A 22,842-nucleotide genomic window follows, 5' to 3' on the forward strand; every position below is an offset into this window, starting at 1 on the left:
CATATTTAAATGTGTTTTCTCTCTATTTTGTATATAAAATTGTAAGAAAAAAGAGAATAATGAACCAATTTCCTTTGGTAAAGTGGAAGAAAGCAGCTTTTCTTGAAGTGTTTCTTTATTGTTTTTTTGCCTCTGCTGTTTTCAAACTGTTTTGCAAATGAGCCAGATTTTGTGTGTTAGAAGAACACTGTGTTCCCCCCAGTGGCTTCCGGGCACAGGTAGTTTGGTAGTGTCAATCCCAAAACTGTTCCCAAGCTCACAGTCTCCTGGGATTGTTTTTAAGCTCTCCAGTCTCATAAAACAGTATGTCTTGTTAGAATAAGTGCCGGGATTACTTTTATTGCTGTTTATAGTTGATGTGCAATTTATTGCAATAAATCAGGTCATCTCATGACGTGATGACAGCTGGAAGTCTAATTTATTACTGCTCTTGCAAAAGCTGACCCATCGGCTGGTGTTTCTGGTGATACTATTTTTAATTATAATTGTAAATGGCCTAGGACCTGCATGTCTGAAGCATTTCCTTCTTGTGCCATATTACTCGGGAATGCAGGTAGCTGAATTGGGGCATGCAAGAGGGAGCTCCTCTTGAGGAGGAGAGGTGGAAGTGGTAGGGCGGTACCTGTGAGCTGCCACTTGGGAATGTGCTTCCCAGTGGTGTGAAATATGGAATTTATCGGTGTTCTGGGCACGTCTCTCTGAAAGACTTTCTGGTTAATATTGTGCAAGTGTTTCACGTAACAATGAACAGAATTGTTTTGGACTAGTAGCTGTTTAAACTACTTTAGGGGTATTGAAGTATAATTGATATGTCATATTGTATAATTGTACCATTAGGGGTATGTCCATGCCTACAGGCACTATAGGCAACTCTTAATGAATATATGGTTTCTTTTACTGCTATATTTCTATTGCAACAAATGAAAAGGAAAACTATTACTGTCCTGTGTAATTGTGTTCTTCCCACATCTTGAGAGGTAGTAAATTCATTGAGGTGATGAAAGTGCTGTTAGATCTGAACTGGAGGATTCTTAGTTTATTTTGGTAACTCTGTTTTTGCTTTCTTTTTCCTTTTAGTGTATAATTCAGCTGAGCAACTCTTTCACCTCAATTTCAGAGGACTGTCGTTTTCTTTTCAGTTAGACTCCTGGACTGAAACGAAGTACGAGGTCAGCAATCATTTAGTTAATGGATAGTCTTTTTGCCTCTATGGTACTTGCAAAATATTATGTACAGCACGTCTTGCCTGCAAGCAAAAGAAACTAGTAATTTGGAGGGAATTGAACTCAGTTTTGCTCTTATTCATGCAATGTAATAATTTCAATTATTCAATCACTCAGTTATTCAATTCAATAAATTCAAATTTAAAACTTTTCTTCCTTTTAGCAAAAGGTATGTGCTTAGAGGTTTTGCTTGCATCATGAACTGGGACTAGCAATTCTGCTGTTGAAGGGAGTCTTCTAAAAATATGAACACTCTCTATGCAAATAAGTAAATATTAAGCAATCTACCGGAAAGCTGTTCTTTTATCAGATATTTTTGAATCTCATCAAAGTGATTATGCAACTAAATTAGGGTAGAGTTCATAAAATACATTTTCATCTTAAGCGTCCTTCAGTATGAGTGCTTTTAGCAGGCCAAATACAGGCATTACAAGTAAAGCTCATTTTTGTGTATTCACCAAATGTTTGGATGAGGTACTGAATAGTTGAACGTATTGCTGTGTTCTCTGAACTCTTTGAAAATTGCTGTCTGTATTGGAAACAAGATCAGGTGTTCTGTGATTTCCACCTATACTAACAAAAATGTAGGTATAACTTGTTTCGTGTGAGGATGGAAACGTTCTCAGTTGTATCATCTAGGATTATCAGTTAAAAAGAATGTGTGCTGTATGGTTCTAAAATAAAAAGGAGCCATTAAAGAGCTAAAAAAAAAGTTGGAGAAATCAACCAACGTGATGACACATGTTTTTATGTCACAGCCCAGTACTTTAGTAGTTGTGTTTTGACATGTGAAAGAACAGGGGGTAACCGGGGGAAGTTACTCTTTAGCAGTAGTGAAGGTCAGTTGGGTTTCAGAAATATTGGAAGGTAAATAGAAACCTAATAAGGCGAACAGAAAGAATGTCCCAACAAAGAGTAGTTACTTTTCATGCAAGAGGTCCCAGGGCATTTATGAATGAAATGGCCGAGCTGCTAGAAATGTCAGTTGTTATACCAAGATTTGAAAAGATCATAGAATTATAGAATGTCTCAAGTTGGAAGGAACCCATAAGGATCACTGAGTCAAACTCCCTGCTCCTTGCAGGACTATCTAAAACTGAAAGGTGGTTAAAAAAAAACAACCAACCAAAAACCACAAAACCCAAACAAAAAACCAAAACTGCAAGAATAAATTTTAGTCGCTGTGTCTGTGTCTTGTTTTGGTACGTGGTTCAGTTAACTAAGAAAATAACTAGGGATAGTTACAGAATGCTTGGTGTGATTATGCTTTGAGAGGGACATAGTGTGGTTCTTGGGGATGATACAGTTCTTTGTAGCTGCTAGAACAGTGGAGAAAATAATTTTGCCTTCTCAAAGGCTTTCATCCAGTTGCTCAAATGAGGTTAGTAAAATGTTGCTTGCACGAAGCAAAAGGTGAAATTCTCCCCAGGATTATTAATAGGTAGAAATAGGATAGTTTAGAAAAGAGAAGCATGAAACAGTCCACAGGGAAAACTACTATTTGTGGAGCCTTTCAAGAGGAACGTTAGGACAGACGGAAGACTGAAATGAAATTTGAAGATGTCAAAATCTTTCAAGTTCAGAGAAGAATGCTAAACTAGGACTACTAAGTAGGACTGCTAAACTAGTTAGCAAAGCAGTGTAATCTCTGCTTATGGAAATGAAAAAAACTTTGAAGAAAACTTAGGGCGTTTTATATAGGTGGTAACAAGTTGCAGGTGAGGAGAACACGAAAACCTACTCATGCTGTTTCCATTAAGAAACGAGGCATGTATGGCTCAGCCACTTGCACAGCTCTAGAGAAGATTCCTCTGTTGCTAAGGCATAAGTATTTTTAAAAGTAACCTAAAGTCTGATTGGTTTAGAGAGCTGTGTTTTGAGGTGTTCATGTTTGGGACAAACTCAGAAAGAGTATTGAAATCAGGACATCTCTACATTTGCAAAGTAGTGGAGGTTCCCTTCTAAATACCTACAGCAGTGAAAGTCATTGCTCTAGGTTAATTTTTTTGTTTTCTAAGAAAAACTTTTTGTGCTTACCTTACATGATGTCCTGCTAAAGTAGACCAGGATAATAGTTTGCATATTGTGCATCTTGTTTTTGTTGACTGCGTGTGACAAAGTTAGTTTCTTTTCTGTCCAGTGCCAGCAAAGTATGTTGATAGCTTTGAAGAAGGATCTGTCATCTTCAGGTTTGAAAGGAATAGGCTCTTACCGCACTTGAAGAATAACTCTGACTTCCTTAGCACACTCTGTAGTTGATGAGAACACTCAAAATCCCTATCAAAACAATACACGTCATAACGTGGTGATAAGGAGAACAGAAAAATAATTTAATGAATGTCTTGTTCATCAGTTAAAGGCATTTTACAAAGGCTGAAATTAATACAGTGGGAGAGAAGAAAGTACTGCATTCGAGAGCTGATTTCTTCAAACTCAAATGCAGCATATGAGTAAAAATACTTTTATATTGCTAGTTGCCAATGATTGAACCAAGAAAACTTGAATGCTCAGTATGCACCATGGCTAGTTGTCAGACTAGTGCCATCTTTTGGTGGATAAACATAGTGACCATTCCTCCCCACCTTGGGAATCTGGGAGTAGTGTAATGTAAAGAAACACCTCCTAGAAGGGATTTTTGTTGTTGGTTTTTTTCCCCCCTTGTCTTTGGCTAGAGACTTACCTGAATTGCTAAGCATATAGTTTATTTCTAATGTAATCTATAACTTTGACCTGAAGTGTACTGTGTGTCATGTAACAAGAACAATTTTGTATATCCACAGCCTAACTTTGCCCATGGTCTAGCCTCCCTGCAAATTCCACATGGTGCGACTGTGAAACGTATGTACATCTACAATGGAAACAGTCTGCAGGATACCAAGTATGTATAGCTGCTGTTTTGATAATTTAGAATATAAGTTTTCTTCCTCATTTATATAGGGTTTTTTGAATGCTAAATATAATCATATACTCCTTTTTTTTGGTTCAGTTTGGGTTCTTATGAGTTTGATAGTGTGCAGAATGCCTTTAGATACCAAGCTCTCTCAAATTTCCTCAGGAATTGTCCTCACAATCAAATGTTCGTTTGATTTATGTTGCTATTAAATCATCTTGGCTCAGCTGTAGTAGGCTAATTCCATGGACCTGAAAATGAATTAAGTAAAGAGGGAAATGCAGTGAATCTAGTAAGAGATGCAGTTAGGCTATTCTTACCCTAGTTTTTGTTTGCATGCTAATGACCTCTCCCTAGAAAATCAAACTTGGTGTAGGCAGTTAGTAATTTTGTAGTGTATTGGTACAGTGTCTGTCATGGTAGGGTCCTACCAAGGGTCTTAATCTCCCTTGCTATGCAAAAATAATAAAATATGTATTTTCAGGCTTAGCCATGTGCATAATCTACCCTATACTCAAAATATTTGCAGTTACCTGACTGACTTCACTATTCTGAGGAAACTAATCTTCATGCCTTAATATTAATGGAATAGTTGTTTTAATGTGGTTAATATTTTCTATGGTACTGTATTCTGTCTTCTCTTTAGCAGTAATTTATTGTACAATATCTGATGTCTTGTTCTTTCTGAAAAACATTGTTCCTGGAGTTCCTTACTCAAGGAAAATTTGGAATGACTTCTGTAAATTCTTCCTTTCAGCTTATAAATAGCTAGACTGATAAGGTGGTAGTTTTGCAGAGAGAGTTGGGTTTTAATGCTGGGAGAAGATTGGAACATTTGTGGATTACTGCTCAGAAGGGAGGGAACCTTGTTTATGCAGACATTGTCTCCTAATCAGAAATAAGTGTACTTCAGAAAAATGTTGTTGTCTGTGCCTATCTGTGAAGTGGTGGGCTTTAGTGAAAGCACTAATTACACGGAATCACAGGTTGGAAGGGACCTCAGGGATCATCTAGGCCAATCTTTCTAGGAAGAGCAAATTGTCATTGGGGCTCTTGTGTCTGTGTGAGAGCTCAACGCCTGACTTACAGCTCCTGTCATTCACACACAGGAGACGTTCAGGTAAGAAAAGTGAATTTTACAGAGTATATACAAACTAACACACAAAAAAAGCAGCCCTTCCTTTTAAAATATCTTTCTTGGGGCTGTTACAGTTTTCTCAAATATTATTGTAATTGAATTAAAATGAGAGCTGTCCCAGTAAAGCAGAACAGTTGTCTGTGGTGTACCTGCACAAGCTGAACTATGTTCTGAACTATGGAGTACCTTCCCAAGAGCAGTGAGAGCATCACAGAGAAGGCTGTTCTGCTGCATTTGGTTGATAGGTATCTTTAAAAACTGTACAATGTCCGTTTTTTCCTGAGAAGTCCGAAATGATACGTCCTCATAGAAGGTTTCCAAAGGCTAGATACAGTTTCTCTAATTTCTGGAGTCTTTGAAACTTGCTGTTTGTTTCGTTAACAGTAAAGGTCCTGCATTTGAGTGCCGCCTTGTTGTTCTTCCTTTTTACCCAGGCTTTCTCATCCTTGTGTTTGATATAACTTTTAATCTTCAGTCTGAGTTAAATGCAGCTATGTCAGAATTCACATGCTCTCTTCCAGTGAACTGGTACCAGCTTGTTAATGGAAAATTTAAAGATTAAGTCAATCTTGTGCACATTGATTGGTTTCAGGGCTCCCTTGATGCCCCTCAGCTGTTTCCTTGGTAACGTGTATGCTGAGAACGTTGATGTTCTGAGAGATGGAACTGGACCCTCAGGTTTACGGCTTCGCCTACTTACTGCAGGTATTGGTGACACTCAGAGCACTGAACTGGTTACTTTCCTCACAAAAAAAGGGATGAACCTGTATAAATTAAGCATAGGTTATTTGTGATGATTTTACAGGTGATTTCAAAGTGTTCTATATACCTTATTTTGAACTATTGGAAACAAAACCCAGTAAAAACCCTGTGAAGGTGAGTCTGTCCGCTGCTGCGTTTCCCTGGCCTTGGAGAAGTCACGGAGGACTGTAGCTGTGTCCTCTGTAGTTCCAAGTCCTTAGTCTGTTTGCAGGAATGGAATTTGTCTCCAGATGTATATGTAGATTAAAACAGATGCAAGTACATTGCTGAAAAAACCCGTGATAAATCAAGAAACCTTATGTACGTGTGCTTTCTCTGAGATTCTGGTGAGCTGTATAATGTTAATATTTTTGTGATTTAATTCTGGAAGGCTTTTAAAAAATGCGAGCAAGAGACTACACCAAAAGACTACATGCAGGCTGCAGCCTTAGAGTGCACTTTAAATGCAATTTCATTTTCATTTGCTGTAGGAGACAGCAGTGAAAGTGACAAGCTGATGAATACCTTCTCCTTGTGTGTGCTTTCAGAGATGGGGGCGTGGGGTGGGGTGGGCTTAGAAATTAGGGAAGGATATGATGACTGCAAAGGAGCCTTGTTCAGTCACCATAAGTTGAGACTTGACAATGATTTTAAGAAAAAATACTGAGATGTTTTTAACAATTTTTATTAGCAGGCTCAGTTTTTGACCTCTTCTGATTACTAGCTGTATGTATATTGAGGAAACACTTGGAATACATTCCCAATATGCAAAAGTTAAAAAGGAGAAAACTTAAGATGAAGAATGAAAATGGAGCCGATGTCTTCAAGTTATCTTGCTTCTCTCTTTACAGAGGAAGATAATGGAGAGCTGCCTAGGACAGGGAACATGTATCCTCGTGTAGTAGGGAAGGAGTTAGCTATAACATCATAGTAATATAAATGATTTTGGGAAATTGGACACATCTAAGGTAGAGTGTCGAGTTTAGTTAAAAATATATATATATGCGCAGCTTAAGGGAAATGTTTTCAATGAATAAAATTATTAAATATTTAATTTTAATATTTTAATAATTATTAAAATACATCACTGATGTATCAGACAAACTTGCAGAGATGCAATCTGGACATGTGCCGTTCTTGTCTTGCTGAAGTTTGCAGAAATTCCGTTGTAGAACGTTACACACCTGTTCTAACACAAGTTTCTCTGCAAACATATTAAGTTGAAGTAACTCTTAAGAAATCAGGGATGACTCAATCAGATTTTTATCATTTATTGGGTAACTGGCTACATAAATAATGTACAGTGAGAAAAGCTAAGTGTGTATTTAGAGCACATCCTGTATTTTTCAGTAACTGCTGCATATGTGTACGTGCATTCTTGTAAATGTAAGATGCTGCGTTCCTGAAAGCAAATGGGGTCACAGACTGCAAGATCTTTCAGTTTCTTGACATCTAGTAATGTATGTCAGCCATTAATCTTTGTAATGGCTATTCAGCAAGATCCATTTTTAACATTGTTTGCATAGGAACATACTTGCTATTGATAAGCTATGGGAATTCTGAGTAAAGGGTATATGGTTTTTGATACAGTTAATATGGATGAGGAATGTCATTTCACGGTCTTTACTTTTTTTAGCTGGAATACATCTCTAGTTGCTAAAGCAGAATATTTTAAGGATAGAAATAATTCCTGGTACTTACTGCTAATAACCATCTGATAAAGCTGAGACTGAAAATAAGTCACGTTCACGTGAATGGCAAGGAAGTGAAGATAGCATTGCTGACGACGGAGGTTATGTGCTGACTGTTGCACAGATCCCCACCTATGACACTTTGATAAGAAACATTTAAACTGTTGCAAACCAAAGGGTTAAATTTAGGTTGGCACTGTTGTCTAAAGAATGCAGCTGTTTTGTGATTAAATAGAGGAATGCTCAGCTTTTGGTGTTGATTTGCTGATGTATTCTCTGATCAGGAAGGACAAATTTTGAGTTGTTTTCCATTCCTCAGGTTGTGGCCCGGGTGTTTTAGCCGATGCCAAGATGCGGGTATTTGAACGTTGTGTGTACTTTGGTGATTCGTGCCAGGATGTGCTGAGCACCCTGGGATCTCCGCACAAAGTCTTCTACAAGTCTGAAGATAAGGTGAGGGAATTGATTCAGGCACAAGACTTTCTCTCCGTTCAGTGCTGAGTTTAATCAGAAGGCCTGTGTTTTGCAAGGCCAGTGAAGTTAAGCTTCCGTGTAGCACAAATTATGAGTGCTTCGTTTAATATAACATTTCATCCTGGTCTATTATATATAATATTATTTTTAAAAGCTTTTGTAAGCTAAATCATTGTAAATCTGTTTAAATGAAGAAAAAGCGCATTATTTTAACTGGTTTAAAAATTGATAAAAACGGGAGCACTTTTCAATCCAAATGAGCCTTAGCGAGTGTGCACTACCTATTTTTAATTATAGTTTATGTAAAAGAACTTTAGCATATATTTTGATCCTTTCCTAATGTGTTTACGTAGCATATGAGTAAACCTTTTACTTCAGATAACTAAAAAAGAAAAAAACCCTGATGTGTCATTGTGTCACTGCAAGGAGCTGATGGTCCTGTCATGAAGCACAGTATCTTACCTATCTGAACAAGGGCTTCAAATGAGATTATGACAATTTATGTGAGTGTAGTGATGATGTTAATGGTATTTGTCTTTGTGACCGTTATTAAATACATTTGGAAAACATGTTTCTTAGATATTTGTGGCCACTATTAAATACTTTTGAAAAATGTTTCTTGTAGATGAAAATCCATTCGCCCTCGCCCCATAAGCAGGTCCCATCAAAGTGCAATGACTACTTCTTCAATTATTTCACACTTGGAGTGGTGAGTGGGAAGCTTCCATAAACAAATTCATGTAAAGTTTTGATTTAGCTACATGGCAATCCTTTTCAGAGGGCCAAAGGCTGTAGGAAATGAGAGACTGCAAAACTCTTGATCGCTGCCTTAGGAATCTGCATATGAAGAATAACACTCACTTTTCTCTAGCACTTGCAAATTCAATCCGTGCCCTTATATCATCTCCACCAGTGGATGGAGGGCTCTTTATGTTTGCACTTTGGCATTCTGTTAGGTTTTCTCCCTCTACTGTGCCTGATGCATAGATACACTAGTTGTTATTTCTGAAATCCATGCTTCTGTCCCACAGAACTGAGATAGGTGTATCAATTGTGAAAGTTTGCTAAATTCTCCGATGTAGTTCAACCTTTATGTCCTTCCTTACAGCTATTTTGCTTTAGTCTAAGTTACTGTAAATAATATGCAGAAAAACAAGACCTCCTTAGAAAACTTGCCAACGTTAGCAAATGAAGCTGCAGTTTTGAATTTACAGTCAGTCTCATTTTCAAATACTGCTTTTCATAGTTCCATTCGGTTCCAATGAGAGATATATCATTATATACAGGTACTATTGTAACTGATCTCAGGTTAGGTTGGGGAACGCCACCTTCTATCCAAATTGTTACATGTCTCTCTGGCTTTTTTTCTTCAACAGGATATTCTCTTCGATGCAAACACTCACAAGGTGAAGAAATTTGTCCTGCATACGAATTATCCTGGTCATTACAACTTCAACATGTGAGTGTAGAGAACTGATCTATTAAAGAGTATTTTAATGCACCTGAAAAGGAAATCTTATGTTCTCTTTATAGATTTCCAGTATTTTTTTCCCAAGTGTATCTGGTAACTTGTGGAGATTTCAGCACTTTTTTAAAAAAAAAAATTTTCTTTTTACTTTTAAATGCCTTTGTATTGTCAAGTATGTCTTAAACCAGTAAAGGAGGTAAGGTAGTTCACAGTCCAGCTATAATGTGCAAACTCTCTTGCTGCAGGCAAAGTTCTTATTAGCAAGAGTGTGGTGGGTAGGCTGCTGGGTTTTTTTCCTGACATGATTTCAGTTAGTGATTTAAAAAAAAACAAAACACCACCTCTCTTGCTTCTGAACATATTTTCAATACTTCAAAAATGTAAACTCTTTAGGGGAAAAATGAATTAGGGAATAAATGATCGGATGTCTGATTAAAGTGAACGTATTTTCAAGCAGTTGGTGTTAGTGACAGAGAAATCTATAGTACTGTTTCTAAGCTGAGTATTTCTCCATCCACTCTGTGTAACAGCAGAGTAATTTGTGCTGAAGGACCTTTTTGTGTCCTTTAGAAAATTGTTAGGACATTGCCAGGCTGATGCCTTTTTTGGTGTAGAGAATAGAAATGAGAACTTTTCTTCTTAATCTGTTAGCATTGAGACTGTCACTTTATTATTCATGGGACTTTTCATTAAACTGGTTATTAAAAGCCCTAAGTTAGTGCTATGCACTTTATTTTAGGTCTTCTGTTTTCTAATAGCTTTATGATTTACCCTTTCTAGTTACCATCGCTGTGAATTCAAGATTCCACTAGTGATAAAGCGAGGTGAGTAGTTCATCTCTTGCCCTGCTTCAGGGGGCATTTATCACAAAATGCTCAAAGGGGTGGTATGCTCAGTTTTAATTTCTAATGCAGCCTTCGTTAGCAGAGGATGCTAACTGTGAAAGTCACTGAGACAGAGGAGAAATTCTGGGTTAGGTTTCTATTTCTCAAGTGAAAAAGATACTTCAGTACAAGTATCTGAAGAAACTGGCTGTAGATGTCAAAAATAACAAGAAAGGTTTCTTCAGGTATGTCAACCATAAGCAGAAAAAGAAGGAAAACATAGGCCCACTTTTAACAGAATAGGAGAGTCAGTCACCAACGATGTTGAAAAGGCAGAGGTCCTCAACACTTTCTTCACCTCTGTCTTTACCAGCAATGTTGGGTCCCAGGGTTTGGGAACAAAATTGCTGGTTGATCCAAACACCGACCCACCATCAGTGAAGGAAGATTTATGTCGTGGTTTAGCCGGCAGCTCAGCCCCACACAGTTGCTCGCTCACTCCCCCACCGGTAGATGGGGGAGAGAATCAGAAGGGTAACGCTCGTGGGTTGGGATAAGAACAGTTTAATAATTAAAATTAAAAGAAGCAACAATAGAAATGCAATGTAAAGGAGAACAACGAGAGGCGCAAAGCCCCGGGGGAGGGGGAAGGGAGGGGAGAGGGGGAACGAACTGCCGAAACAAACCGCGTGCGCCGCAGCCGCTCGCCGCCTGCCGACCCGACGCCGCGCCGCCTCCATGCTGCCACTGCCCCCCCCAATATACTGGTCATGGTGTCACATGGTATGGAATGAACCTGCCATTGGCCAGCGGGGGTCAGCCGCCCCCACCATGGCCCTGCCCCTCCCAGCCTCCCCCGCCACGCGGCAGAGTGCGGGAAGCTGGAAGGAGAATTAACCCCTTCTCAGCCAAAACCAGCACAAGTTAGTACATGAATTATTACAGGAGCTTGACCCCCACAAACCAATGGGCCCTGATGCTGTCGTCCTGAGGGTGTTGAGAGAGCTGGCTGACAACATCGCAAGGCCACTCTCCATAATCTTCGAGAACTCGTGAAGAACCGGGGATGTCCCAGAGGACGAAGGCAAATGTTACCCCTATCTACAAGAAAGGATCGAGGGAGGATCCGGGTAACTACAGGCCCATCAGCCTTACTTCAATCCCTGGGAAAGTTATGGAACGAATCTTCCTGGGGGCCATCGCAAGTCAAATGAAGCACGTGATTGGGAAAAGCCAACATGGCTTCACTAAAGGCAGCTTGTGCTTGACAAACCTGGTGGCCTTCTATGATAAAGTGACTTGCCTGGTTGATGTGGGGCAGGTGGTGGACATTGTCTACCTGGACTTCTCCAAGGCCTTTGATACAGTCCCCCATAGTCTCCTGCTGGAGAAATTAATGCATTATGGCCTAGACAAGTGGTCTGTGCAGTGGGTGGGGAATTGGCTGACAGGCCGCACCCAAAGGGTGGTGATAAATGGCTCCTTTTCCAAGTGGCAACCTGTCACAAGTAGGGTCCCCCAGGGATTGATATTGGGCCCAACGTTATTCAATATCTTTATAAGTGATCTGGATAACGGTATCAAGTGTGGCCTGATGAAGTTTGCTGATGACCCCAAATTGAGTGGGGAAGTAGACGCTCCAGAAGGGAGAGCTGCTCTGCAGGGACATCTGGATAGGCTGGAAGAGGGGGTCAGCAAGAACCTTATGAAGTTCAACAAGGAGAAGCGTAAGGTCATGCACCTGGGAAAACATAATCTGGGAGTGCAGCACAGACTGGGATGCACCTGGCTGGAGAGCAGCTCTGTGGAAAGGGACCTGGGGGTCCTGGTGGACAGGAAGCTCGACATGAGCGAACAGTGTGCTGCTGCGGCCAAGGTGGCCAACAGGATGCTGGGTTGCATCAAAAAGGGCATCGCCAGCAGAGAGAAAGAAGTCATCATCCCGCTCTACTCAGCGCTTGTCAGGCCACACCTGGAGTACTCTATACAGTTCTGGTCCCCGCTGTACAAAAAGGATGTGGACAGGCTGGAAGGAGTCCAGAGAAGGCCCACCAAGATGATCCAAGGACTGGGAAGCCTGCCATATGAGGGTAGGCTGGGAGAACTCGGTGTGTTTGGCCTTGAGAAAAGGAGGCTTCAAGGGGATCTCATCTCCATGTACTGGTACTTAAGGGGTAGCTACAAAGAAGATGGAGGCTCCTTTTTAACAAGGAGCCACATGGAGAGGATGTGGGGGAATGGACACAAGTTGCTCTTGGGGAGATTCCGATTGGACACCGGGGGGAATTTTTCACAGTGAGGACAGTCAACCATTGGAATAATCTCCCCAGGGAAGTGTTTGACTCGGCCACATTGGACACCTTCAAGAGTCGTCTGGACAGGGTGCTGGGCCATCTTGTCTAGACTGCGCTCTTCCTAGAAAGGTTGGACTAGATGATCCCTGAGGTCCCTTCCAACCTGTGATTCTGTGAAGTTAGCAGCTCTTGGATTTTACTCACACTACCTTGGTCATTGTCCTGGTTTCAGCTGGGATAGAGTTAAATTTCTTCGCAGTAGCTAGCATGGGACTATGGTTTGGATTTTTGTTGGAAACAGCGGTGATAATGTGGAGATGTTTTAGTTGTTGCTAAGTAGCGCTTACACTGGTCAAGGACTTTTTCAGCTCCCCATGCTCTGCTGGGTGCACAAGAAGCTGGGAGGGGACACAGCCGGTACAGCTGACCCAAACTGACCAACGGGATATTCCATACCATATGATGTCATGCTCAGTATATAAAGCTGGGGAAGAAGAAGGAAGGGGGGACATTGTGGAGTGATGGCGTTTGTCTTCCCAAGTAACCGTTATGCATGATGGAGCCCTGCTTTCCTGGAGGTGGCTGAACACCTGCCTGCCCATGGGAAGTGGTGAATGATTTCCTTGCTTTGCTTTGCTTCCGCGCGCAGTTTCTGCTTTACCTATTAAACTCTCTTTATCTCAACGTATGAGCTGCCTCACTTTTACTCTTCTGATTCTCTCCCCCGTCCCACCAGGGGGGAGTGAGCGAGCGGCTGCGTGGTGCTGGGTTGCTGACTGGGGCTAAACCACGACAGTCATACAATTCAAGTAAATAATCATTTAACTGGAACATCACTAATTTTCTATAATGCTGCCACTCTGCTAAGATCAATTGTTTTGTACCTGGAGGCCCAAAATCTATATGGCAGTGTTAGTCTGAGCTGGTCTGTCCAATCCACTGTTGAACTTCTTAATCCTGAACTCTTTCTTGAAAGGCTTGTTCATGATATTTAATATAGACTGGTTTAGCTGGAAATGAGAATGAACATCTGGAATATGTTGGCTCTATGAGCTGTAGACAAGGTCTATCTGTTGTGTTCACTTGAACATTTCTACTCGGAGGAAAAAAAAAATACAAACTGTAGTGCTGAATTCTACAATATATTTAGATGTGCCCAGCTCTGTGCATGTAAGCAATTGTAACAAAGCATGGGGAACCTTGTTTGACTGAAGATCACAATGACTGACGTAGAATTCTTTTATGTAAGAATTAGCAAGTGTACTGGGAAAGTGTGTATTTTGATTATCCAGGGAATACTGGATATAGAGGCTAAGGTTTTGGCCAGGGATGCTTTCTTCATTTTGATGGGTTTTCACTGAAACTACTTCCCTGTGGAATGTTGAATTCTCCTGTGGCTGTCATGGCAGTATGAGCATGTATGAAGAGTCATAAAAACCTGGGAAACTGATGTCTGTATTCAAATCCATGTAAGCTTATGTAATTCAGCCAAAAGAATAAGCATGAAAGTTCTTGCTTTTTAAACTTTCTCTTAAGTTATTGTGCAGTACTTGAAAGGCATTAATTTCTTTTTTTTTTTTTTTTTAATTCACCTCAGATAGTACCATGATTCTCTTCTGAGTATGTCCAGTGTTTTGGTTTGGTTTTTTTTGGGGGTGGTGTGGTGTTTATTGTTTTCTTTTTTTAATTCACCTTTCTGGTTTCTAGTGTATGTTCAGGACATGTAACAAGTTGAAAACAAATGTTACAAAATTTGTCAGGAGCCCATCTTTTTCCATCTGGTGGCAGTGCTTGATGCAGCTTTATTAACTCCCTTCTGTAATTCAGCTACAGTCAGTAAATGGACAGCTAGAGTTCAAATTAACTCTTTCAACATAAAGAGAGCATTAGAGGGTGGAAAGTACAGAGGAGCTTTCAATCAAATTAAAGGCTGTTTGCTATGTTTGACTTGTTTAGTGTCTAGGTCCATTCACACTGCTTCAGGAAGGTGCTTTCAGTATTCAGAAGTCCTCAAATGTATGTAGGAATAGTGTTTGAAACCACCAGCAATGTAGTTTTAAGACTGTAAGCATTAATTAATGCTGGCCTCACCTGCCACTTTTATTCAGTAGGTAGACTGCATTTCCCAAGCTCTCTGCTCTCTTTGTTTTTGAAAGTGGCATTTTAGTTGAGTTCTGGCCTGCCAGCTCCCGAGTGTCAAGCTGTCAGTTTTAGCCAGCTTTCTTTCCAAGAGTGTTTGGACTTGATGAGTGGCACATCATGTTATCTCAATGAGTGGCTGTGCTAGGCAAGTTAACTTAGTGCAGAGAGATGTAGTTTCTTTTATGCTGGCATTCTCCTATGTAAGATTACAGCTTAAACATATATAGTGTTAGAATTTGAAACTTGCTGTGAATAGGCAGATCTGTTTAACCACCTGAACTGGCATTTAATCAATGATGTTGACAATTCTGGTTGCTAGTAAACTTGTATATGAACTGATCTAACGTTTGTATGTTTCCTGTTAACTGAACTAACCTCCCAAAATAAAGGATTATATAGGAGATTGTTCAAGCATAAACTATAAAGGCTTTTCCTTTTTTTGTTCATAGATAGTGCTGATTCACAGACTGAAACATGTACAACATACAGCAAGGTAAGTCTGTGCAGAACTGAATGTTTTCCTTCTTTTCTTAAACCATCTAAATGACCTGTGCTGAATTTGCAGTATGTTTTGAAGAAATAATAGCAGTTTTATCATGTTTTAAAATAGAAAAGTAGAAGGCCAAAAGTTAATGTATGCTTTTTTTGGTTTAAACGTTTTGTTGTGTTAAGGACTGATGGCATTTGTAATAGCACACTTCTAGAAAATTTGGTTATTGCATGCTTTGCCTTTTTAAGATAGCTGCAGGTAGACGTAAAATAAGTGATATGCGAAAGTGATAGTAGTGGTGGCTGAATGTTAGATGAAAGAGATATTTCTAAACAAAATTTTCACAGAACTTTTCTACTTAATGTAGCTCTCGAAGACATTCAGAATTTAACCAAGAGGGTCCAGTGCCCTTCCAGTTTCTTCCGAAGCATGCCACTAGTGGGACATTTCTCAGGCAGCAGCAGGCCTTACAAAAATGTCACTGCCAGCATGACACCTCCTGATGACAGCAGACTCCTTGAAGACTGTAGAGCCTTACTACCTAAATAAAGTTCCCAACCAGGCAGTTGCTGCTGCATGTTTGAGAGCTACATTAAGTTGAAAAACTTCTCAAAAATTGTGTCCAGCAGTGTCTCTACAGTTAACATTCAGTCAGGGTCAGTGCTTCCCTCTTGGCTCCTGGGGTGTCAAATGGAAGCTTTCCATGGTGAATTTTGGATCCCATATTGGGGAAAAAAATGAGTCAGCAACCTGGAAGCTGCCATTCTTTGCTCATTGATTTGAATTACTTACATCCTTCAGAGCTTTGACTTATTTCAGTCTTGTGTGTGAAACTGCAGCTTCTTAAGTCTGCTTAGAATGATGAAAACTGCTGGACATTCCCCATTAGTAAATAGTGCAGCTTTCCTCTTTTTCCAAACTTGTCACTTAAATCACAGAAAGGCTTTTGGGAGAGGTAGCAGTGATGCTCTTTTTCCCTCTGCAAAGGTATGTAAGAGGATATTTGGCTGAGGTTTCCCACAGCTGCTTTGTTCTCTTGAGATGTCCCTGAAATGCTACAGGACTTTCTAGCTACGTTTTACCCATAAGACCCACAGAATTTTTTTATATTAGTAATTCTAATTCAAAGCTTTTATTGAGACAAAAATCAGCGTAAACACTGAGAGGATTTCCTAGCCCTAGTAATAGATCATTCACATTACTGAGTATGGCTTCAGTCACAAAATACTTCTGTAAATACCACCTCTGTTATTTGGAAAATGAACATGTCACAAACAAAAATGTGCACAACTCTTTTCCTAGGTAGACTGAAGAGTTTTCCTGTGCCTCATTTTAACATAGTCTTTGGTATATTTACAGTGGGACAGTATTCAGGATCTTCTGGGACACCCTGTAGAAAAGCCAGTGGTACTTCACAGGTAAAGTTCTCTATGTTCCTTGCAGGGATTGAGCTAATAACAGAGGTTGACTATAGGCAGACGAAGGATGTTTTTTGCACTAGTTACTTCTTATCTGCTTTGCTGATATAGTTTCAGACTTTTTGACCACTAACAAGACTAGATAGCTGCTCTCAGACAAAATAGACTGACATGCAGAATGAAAACTTGGAAAATTGTGGATGAAATTTCAAAAATTCCTTGAACTGTAAAATCCAGAGAAGAGCTAAGCAGCATACAAAGAAGTATCTCTGTTCGTGTGTCATAAATAATATGGGTTTCTTTTTTTACACTAGTCACATGCATTTCAACAACGTAACATCATATAGCACAGCATGTAGTGTATATGATAGCAATCTGTCTGAAGAAGCCTTGCTTTTATGAACATACACAGTTGTTCTACAGTTCTTTTAGGCTGACTGAAGATAGAATAGTGTGCATACACTTCCTCAGTTCCTACAGGGATTGAACTGGGTGTTGGGTTAAGTAGGCATTACTTGCCTGCAGCACTATCATTCTATGATTTGATATGAAACTGATTTCTCTTGGGACAAGTATAAGTCATAGGTACTGTGAAAATACTGCAGCAATTTCAGATACACCTAACAAGGTATTTTTCATCAGGCTTTCCTGAGTTTTATTTCCCACACCCCCCACCTCAAATCATTGTGCCCTTTGTTCCCCTTTACTCCTGTTTTATTCCAATGAGATTGTTAGAGCAGACACCATGTAAAGCAAAGCTGGGGTGAAATAGTGGCTGCGTAGAGCCCTTCTGTTTTTCATCTGTATTGTAGAGAGTAGTTCAATCGCAGTTTGCCTTCCTGAGCACATCTCAAATGTCTCAAACATGCAATTTGAGAAACTGACTAATTACAGGAAAGGCCAAAAAAGTAAATATTTTCTAGGGTGTGTTTTTGGCTGTAATGTAAAATCCATTGCAGTCACAGGAGTCTGCTATTGTTATATATGTGATCCAAAAATAACAGAAATATCTGAAGGACAAGTAATACATTAAACTTGAAAAATACTGTTTAATAAAATTTAGATTATTCTATTTCAGCGTTTACAGGGTAATCTTTTACCATGATAAAACCAGTTATTTAATAGACAGCATATAGTAAATATATTTGGTAAAGGCTGGGAAATAAAGTAGATTGAAGAGTGGGAAAGGATCTGGCACAAAAATAGTTAGTAATAAATGACATGGTGCTTCTCCCTATGTATCTACTTATTTTCAGGGTGGTTCTTGTTCAAGTTCAGTGAAAGAGTTTTCCTGTAGTGGTTGTTAGTCAGTTTTTGATTACTTGCTCCCTGAGTATTAATAATGGCTCTGTGACATTCAGCAGGGGTATCCTCTGGCTCACTTTGGAGTCTAGCGGTGCTGCTGTATAATGTAGATTTACTTTGTTTTGATGAAAGCCATGATAAAGATGCTGTAATTTACCTTACATTACTGAGTGGTTATTCTCCCTGAAGAAGTTCCTGATCTTCACACATCTTTTTTCTTTTTTTTTTTATCCATACTCCCCCCCCCCCCTTTTCTGTTCAGGTCATCATCTCCGAACAACACTAACCCATTTGGGTCAACCTTTTGCTTTGGACTGCAACGAATGATCTTTGAGGTTAGGAGAAAAAACTTTCATATTGGCTTGAGCAAGAGAAGATGAGGAGATTGCTGTTGCTACTACTGGCTTCTGATTTCCCATTTCAAGAAAAGCCAGTACTTGGGAGTGGCTGTATTTTTAAAGCTTATTGGCAGAAAATGGGCAACCTTCCAGTCTCTTCTCTGAGGTTGTACATTCGCCTGTTACAGCTGGGACTTCAATTTTTCTTGTCTAGAACTCATACTAGCAGGAGATGCATGCACTCAGGTCTGAGTAGTTTAAATGATGTTTAAATGTGTCATGGAAATCTAGAGACCGTTTTTAGGAACTAGCCAAGAGCTTGTTGCTTTCTTTTGTTCCTGGGATTTCTTTTTTCAGGCAGATTGCTTCCATATTCACTGTTTTCACTCTCCAGAGTTCCTGTTTGGCTTACAGTCCTTTTAATTTCCCTTTTTCCCTGCCGTCCTTTTGCAGGTGATGCAGAATAATCACATAGCTTCTGTTACTCTGTACGGCCCAACGCGGCCCAGCAGCCAGTTGAGAACATCGGACCTTCCCCAGTGAGCATCCCCTGCAAAGTCAGCTAATCTCAATGCTACAAAATTAGTACAGCGTGCCTTGATTTGCTGCCACTTATAATATGGAAAGCACGTTATGATTTTTTTTTTCCATAAGCCTTTCCACCCAGGAGCGGTGTGGAGGGGGAAATTCTCTCAACCCTTCATCATGGGGCATGGAACTGTTGATGGAGGAAAGCAGCTTGGGTGCCTGTGCTGTCGTTTATTCCTCTCCGTTGCCCTCATCCTATGCAGCACAGACCTGAAGAGACTGTCCCCCCATCTCGGCTGGCAGAAGGGGGAAATAGAAGAGGGGCATGTAATGACTGCAAGAGTTAGAAGCACAAACTTTCTGAGCCTTGGAGCATCTGGAAGCAGGTATTGATTTTTAGTCTGTTTGTGTTACTGTATTGATGTGGTGGTCACATTTTAAGAAAACGTGTGTGTGTATATATATAGATATAAACACATCGGTATTTCTGTGGCTTAGGACATTGTACCAAGTGTGACAAGGATGTATATATGTCCATGATTTCAGGCACCACATCTTTGTGTAACTTTAAACCAAGCAAGTAGCATGTGCATAATACTTGGTTGTAACATTTGCACTACATACACTTTAATTACTTGATAAACGTTTATCTTCACTGAGGAGCATCTGTGTACTGGGTGTGAGTGGGGTGTGATGGTTATTTAATATACGCTGCGCATAAAGCTTATTTATACAGTGGATCAGATTTATCCACCTTCCTGCACTAATATGTACTTGATATGCTGAAACAATTTTTTTCTGCCGTGGCTGGTTTACTGACTTTTTTTTTTATATATAGTTTTAAAAAAAAAATCTGGAAGAGGTTGTTTCTACGATTGAACTAAGTTTTAGTGAAAAAGTTTGATACAATTTTTCATACTCAGAAAAAGTTTATGAAGAAATAGCGTTGCCTCATTTGCCTCTGTTCAAAACCCTTTATTCCTACTCTGTTCCCTTAGAGAAAGAAAAGCTGTATATAACGGTATCTCAGAAAGAAATTCCCGAGCTCTGCCATCACCAAGAAAACCTTTTCTGTAATGTCTGATGTATGATTTTAATTTATGCCAAAGGTTTAGCCAAAGACATCCTTTATTGTAGTTTCACCATTTCTGTACATACATGCTAACTGCACACCCCACCCCAGCAGACAGGATATAGGCTTCTTTTATAGTTGGGAGATGCTGCTCATGACGTTTTATCCCAGGAGGATACCTTAGGTTTCTAGTTGTCCTACCAGTCTTATTTGGAGGAAGTAGGTGGTCTGTCTTTGAAATATTGAACCCTTTTTAAAAATGGACAAGAGAAATGTATAATTTTATCCCATTTTTAATATTTTGGTGTAGCAACTTGTGATACATAGATGACAATTTTGTGAGTTTTACTATGTGTGTACAGATTTTGTAAATACAACATTTTTGTAATTTTAACTCCATGTACAGTGTAATCCTGTATAGTTTATCAATGAATGAGAGATAGGAAACAGAATGTTACCTGAAGTTTTGGATCCTGGACCAGTAGCAGGGATAAATGTGGTGTGTGTGTGAGAGATGTTCTTTGCCATTTAGTCTTCCTGTGTACTGTGATACTCTGAACTGTTTTGCTAAAACAAAAAAGCCCCATGGAGAATCTAATGGATAAGGAAAAAGTTACTGTTTACCTTTATCCCTAGGTGTCACTCCTGTTGAATCCCTGTTCAATCTGTGCTGTCTCCTGTGATCATTGCTTGCTAAGAAAACTCTATGCCTCAATCTTCCTTTTGTTTCCTCTCTAATTCTGATTTCATTTTACATAGCCCTTCTGTAAATTAAATGGAATAATAATGAGCATGTACACTGAAAGAAAAATAAAATGAGACTCTCAGTTACTGTTTTTGTGTTAAATACAGTTGCTGGGTGTTTTTGTAATAAAATCATGGATGTTTTTGCTTTTTTTTCTTATCAGATTAGTCCTTTTTATTTTACTGTCTTTCAGATGTTATGTTTGAAGTACCTGACTATTGTTCCTCCTTTACAGCCAATACAGTACGTTCCCTGAAGAAGCAGTAAAGGAAGTAGCATAACTTGCAGTCTGTTTCCTAGCAGATACATGAAAGCATATTATAAATTTTTGCCCCAAAGTGGAAAAGGAAAGTCTTTAAAGTACGGTAAATAACACCGTGGCTTCTGTATTGTGTTCAAAAATGCAGTTGTTACACTCATCTCAGCCTTTGGGTATCATTAAAATTGATCAAGCTTTAAAGAGTTTGACTATTGCACAACAGAATGGAAGAAACGGCTGCAGGAAAAGGCGCAAACATGAATTCTCATACTTCTTTCTTGTTCCCTAAGATGCTTCAACAGAAAAGCATTGAAAATACGCTTACCCTGAAGTAGCTTAGACATTAATGCAGGGCATAAGAAATGGGACTCCTCTTTCCATTCACGTTTCTCCTGCACTGGCTGCATAATCCAGGGTAAAGCACTTAGCTCTCCCTCCTCCAGCGTCCTTCAGGTTTTGGGATATAAAATGACCTTGCATAGTACTTGGCTCAGCGTGCTCTTGGAGAATTTTATGATCTCTGAGTTGAGGTGGTGCGCATGCTTAAGCTTGTTGCTAAAATATGACAGCAATCCTGCTAGTTTTCATTAATCCTTTTCTAATAAAGGCTCCAGATTAGCTGTAGGTGGAGATAAGTTCTTGATGGGATGATTTGAGTAATGGCTACGCAGATGGTACCAGTATCCTGCTCTCAAGCTCATTCAGTTGAAGTTCTTCAGAAGTGTGAGGCCGGGACTGCTGCTATATAGCATGCACCTCAAGACTTAGGATAGGATGGCAGCGGCTAACCAAAGGTATTCACAACTTCAGTGACTCCCATCTTTACTTGTAATATGCTGGTGAGTCAAAGCGATTAAAACAGTGTAGCTAATGAAATGTGCTCTCTGAACAGCCCAGATGCTTCTGTAGGTCAGTCCCTTCATCTGGAAAAGTTCCTCTGTAACAGACAAAAAGTAAAGACAGCTTTGCGTCTTGGCCACTGCTGCTGGGCCTAGGGCAAAGCATTTGACTTTTTGAGTGAGGCAGAACTGAAGAAGGGCATGGGGAGATGATGTGGAGCAGCTCTTTTGGGTTTACTTGCCCTTCCTTTGTGATCACAGCTGTTCACAGCTTGCTTGTCTGAGATGTTTTGATTTGTTTGCTGCAATTTGGACTAAGCCAAGCCAAGCCGTTCTTGTGCTGATGCACTAGGGGAGCTGGTGTGGAGCCTTAAGGATATGCTGGCATGAAAAGGTTAGGACTGGGTGGGGCAGGGCCTGACAGCAGTTTTGAGTCACCAGAAGGAAGGAAAGAATAGAGGAGCTCTGGGGGAGAAGGTGAAGGGTGGCAGCGTGGCAGGAAGGTGGGGCTGGGACGGTGCTGTTTATTTGAACTAAAAGCCGTTCCTTGCAGAAGGGTGCTCAGGGTGCAGCAGTGTGCCAGCTCGAGCTCTGCAGGGTCAGCTGGGGTGGGGTGTGTCACCTTCCCCTCCCAAAGGAACCAAGAGATTTGGGATGTGTCAGATCCCATCTCAGCAGGTGCCCTTGTAATAATTATGTATAGTTTGGTACAGATCCTGCATGTTGGCACCATGTGTTGGTCCATCATTTTGGTTTCATATGATAAAACTGTTTGATATAATGTTAAGTACAGTTGCATTTTTCATAAAACACATTGTGCATATGATCCCATTTTGAAGTGTGCCTTTTTCCTTTGTATAAAATTAAGAGTCTCTGTGTGTGTCTGCTTAACCTGAATATTGCAGTGTACTTCATAGTATTTCATTTGTTTACACTTAATAAAACTGATGATTGTGCCCTTCT

At 39.9% G+C, this 22,842-nt stretch overlaps 1 protein-coding gene across 8 annotated transcripts in view; it reads left to right on the plus strand.

Annotated features, from left to right (window-relative positions):
- Positions 1–22,842, plus strand: part of PHAF1 (phagosome assembly factor 1) — a 40,971-nt gene extending 18,129 nt beyond the window's left edge. For 3 of the 8 annotated variants that reach the window (XM_064459287.1, XM_064459288.1, XM_064459286.1), the window contains 11 exons: positions 1,078–1,169; positions 4,004–4,101; positions 5,844–5,956; positions 8,003–8,136; positions 8,783–8,866; positions 9,534–9,616; positions 10,406–10,449; positions 15,335–15,378; positions 16,735–16,793; positions 18,361–18,433; positions 18,890–20,883. In XM_064459287.1, the coding sequence (XP_064315357.1) occupies positions 1,078–1,169; positions 4,004–4,101; positions 5,844–5,956; positions 8,003–8,136; positions 8,783–8,866; positions 9,534–9,616; positions 10,406–10,449; positions 15,335–15,378; positions 16,735–16,793; positions 18,361–18,433; positions 18,890–18,979 (914 nt within the window). In that variant the 3' untranslated portion in view covers positions 18,980–20,883. Of the gene's footprint in view, positions 1–1,077; positions 1,170–4,003; positions 4,102–5,843; positions 5,957–8,002; positions 8,137–8,782; positions 8,867–9,533; positions 9,617–10,405; positions 10,450–15,334; positions 15,379–16,734; positions 16,794–18,360; positions 18,434–18,889; positions 20,884–21,016 lie in introns of those variants that run through there. The other 5 variants (XR_010374233.1, XR_010374234.1, XM_064459292.1 and 2 more) reach the window with 5 other exon arrangements.

This window comes from Phalacrocorax carbo, chromosome 8 (genome assembly GCF_963921805.1).
Source record: "Phalacrocorax carbo chromosome 8, bPhaCar2.1, whole genome shotgun sequence".
NCBI classification, from domain to species: Eukaryota; Metazoa; Chordata; class Aves; order Suliformes; family Phalacrocoracidae; genus Phalacrocorax; species Phalacrocorax carbo.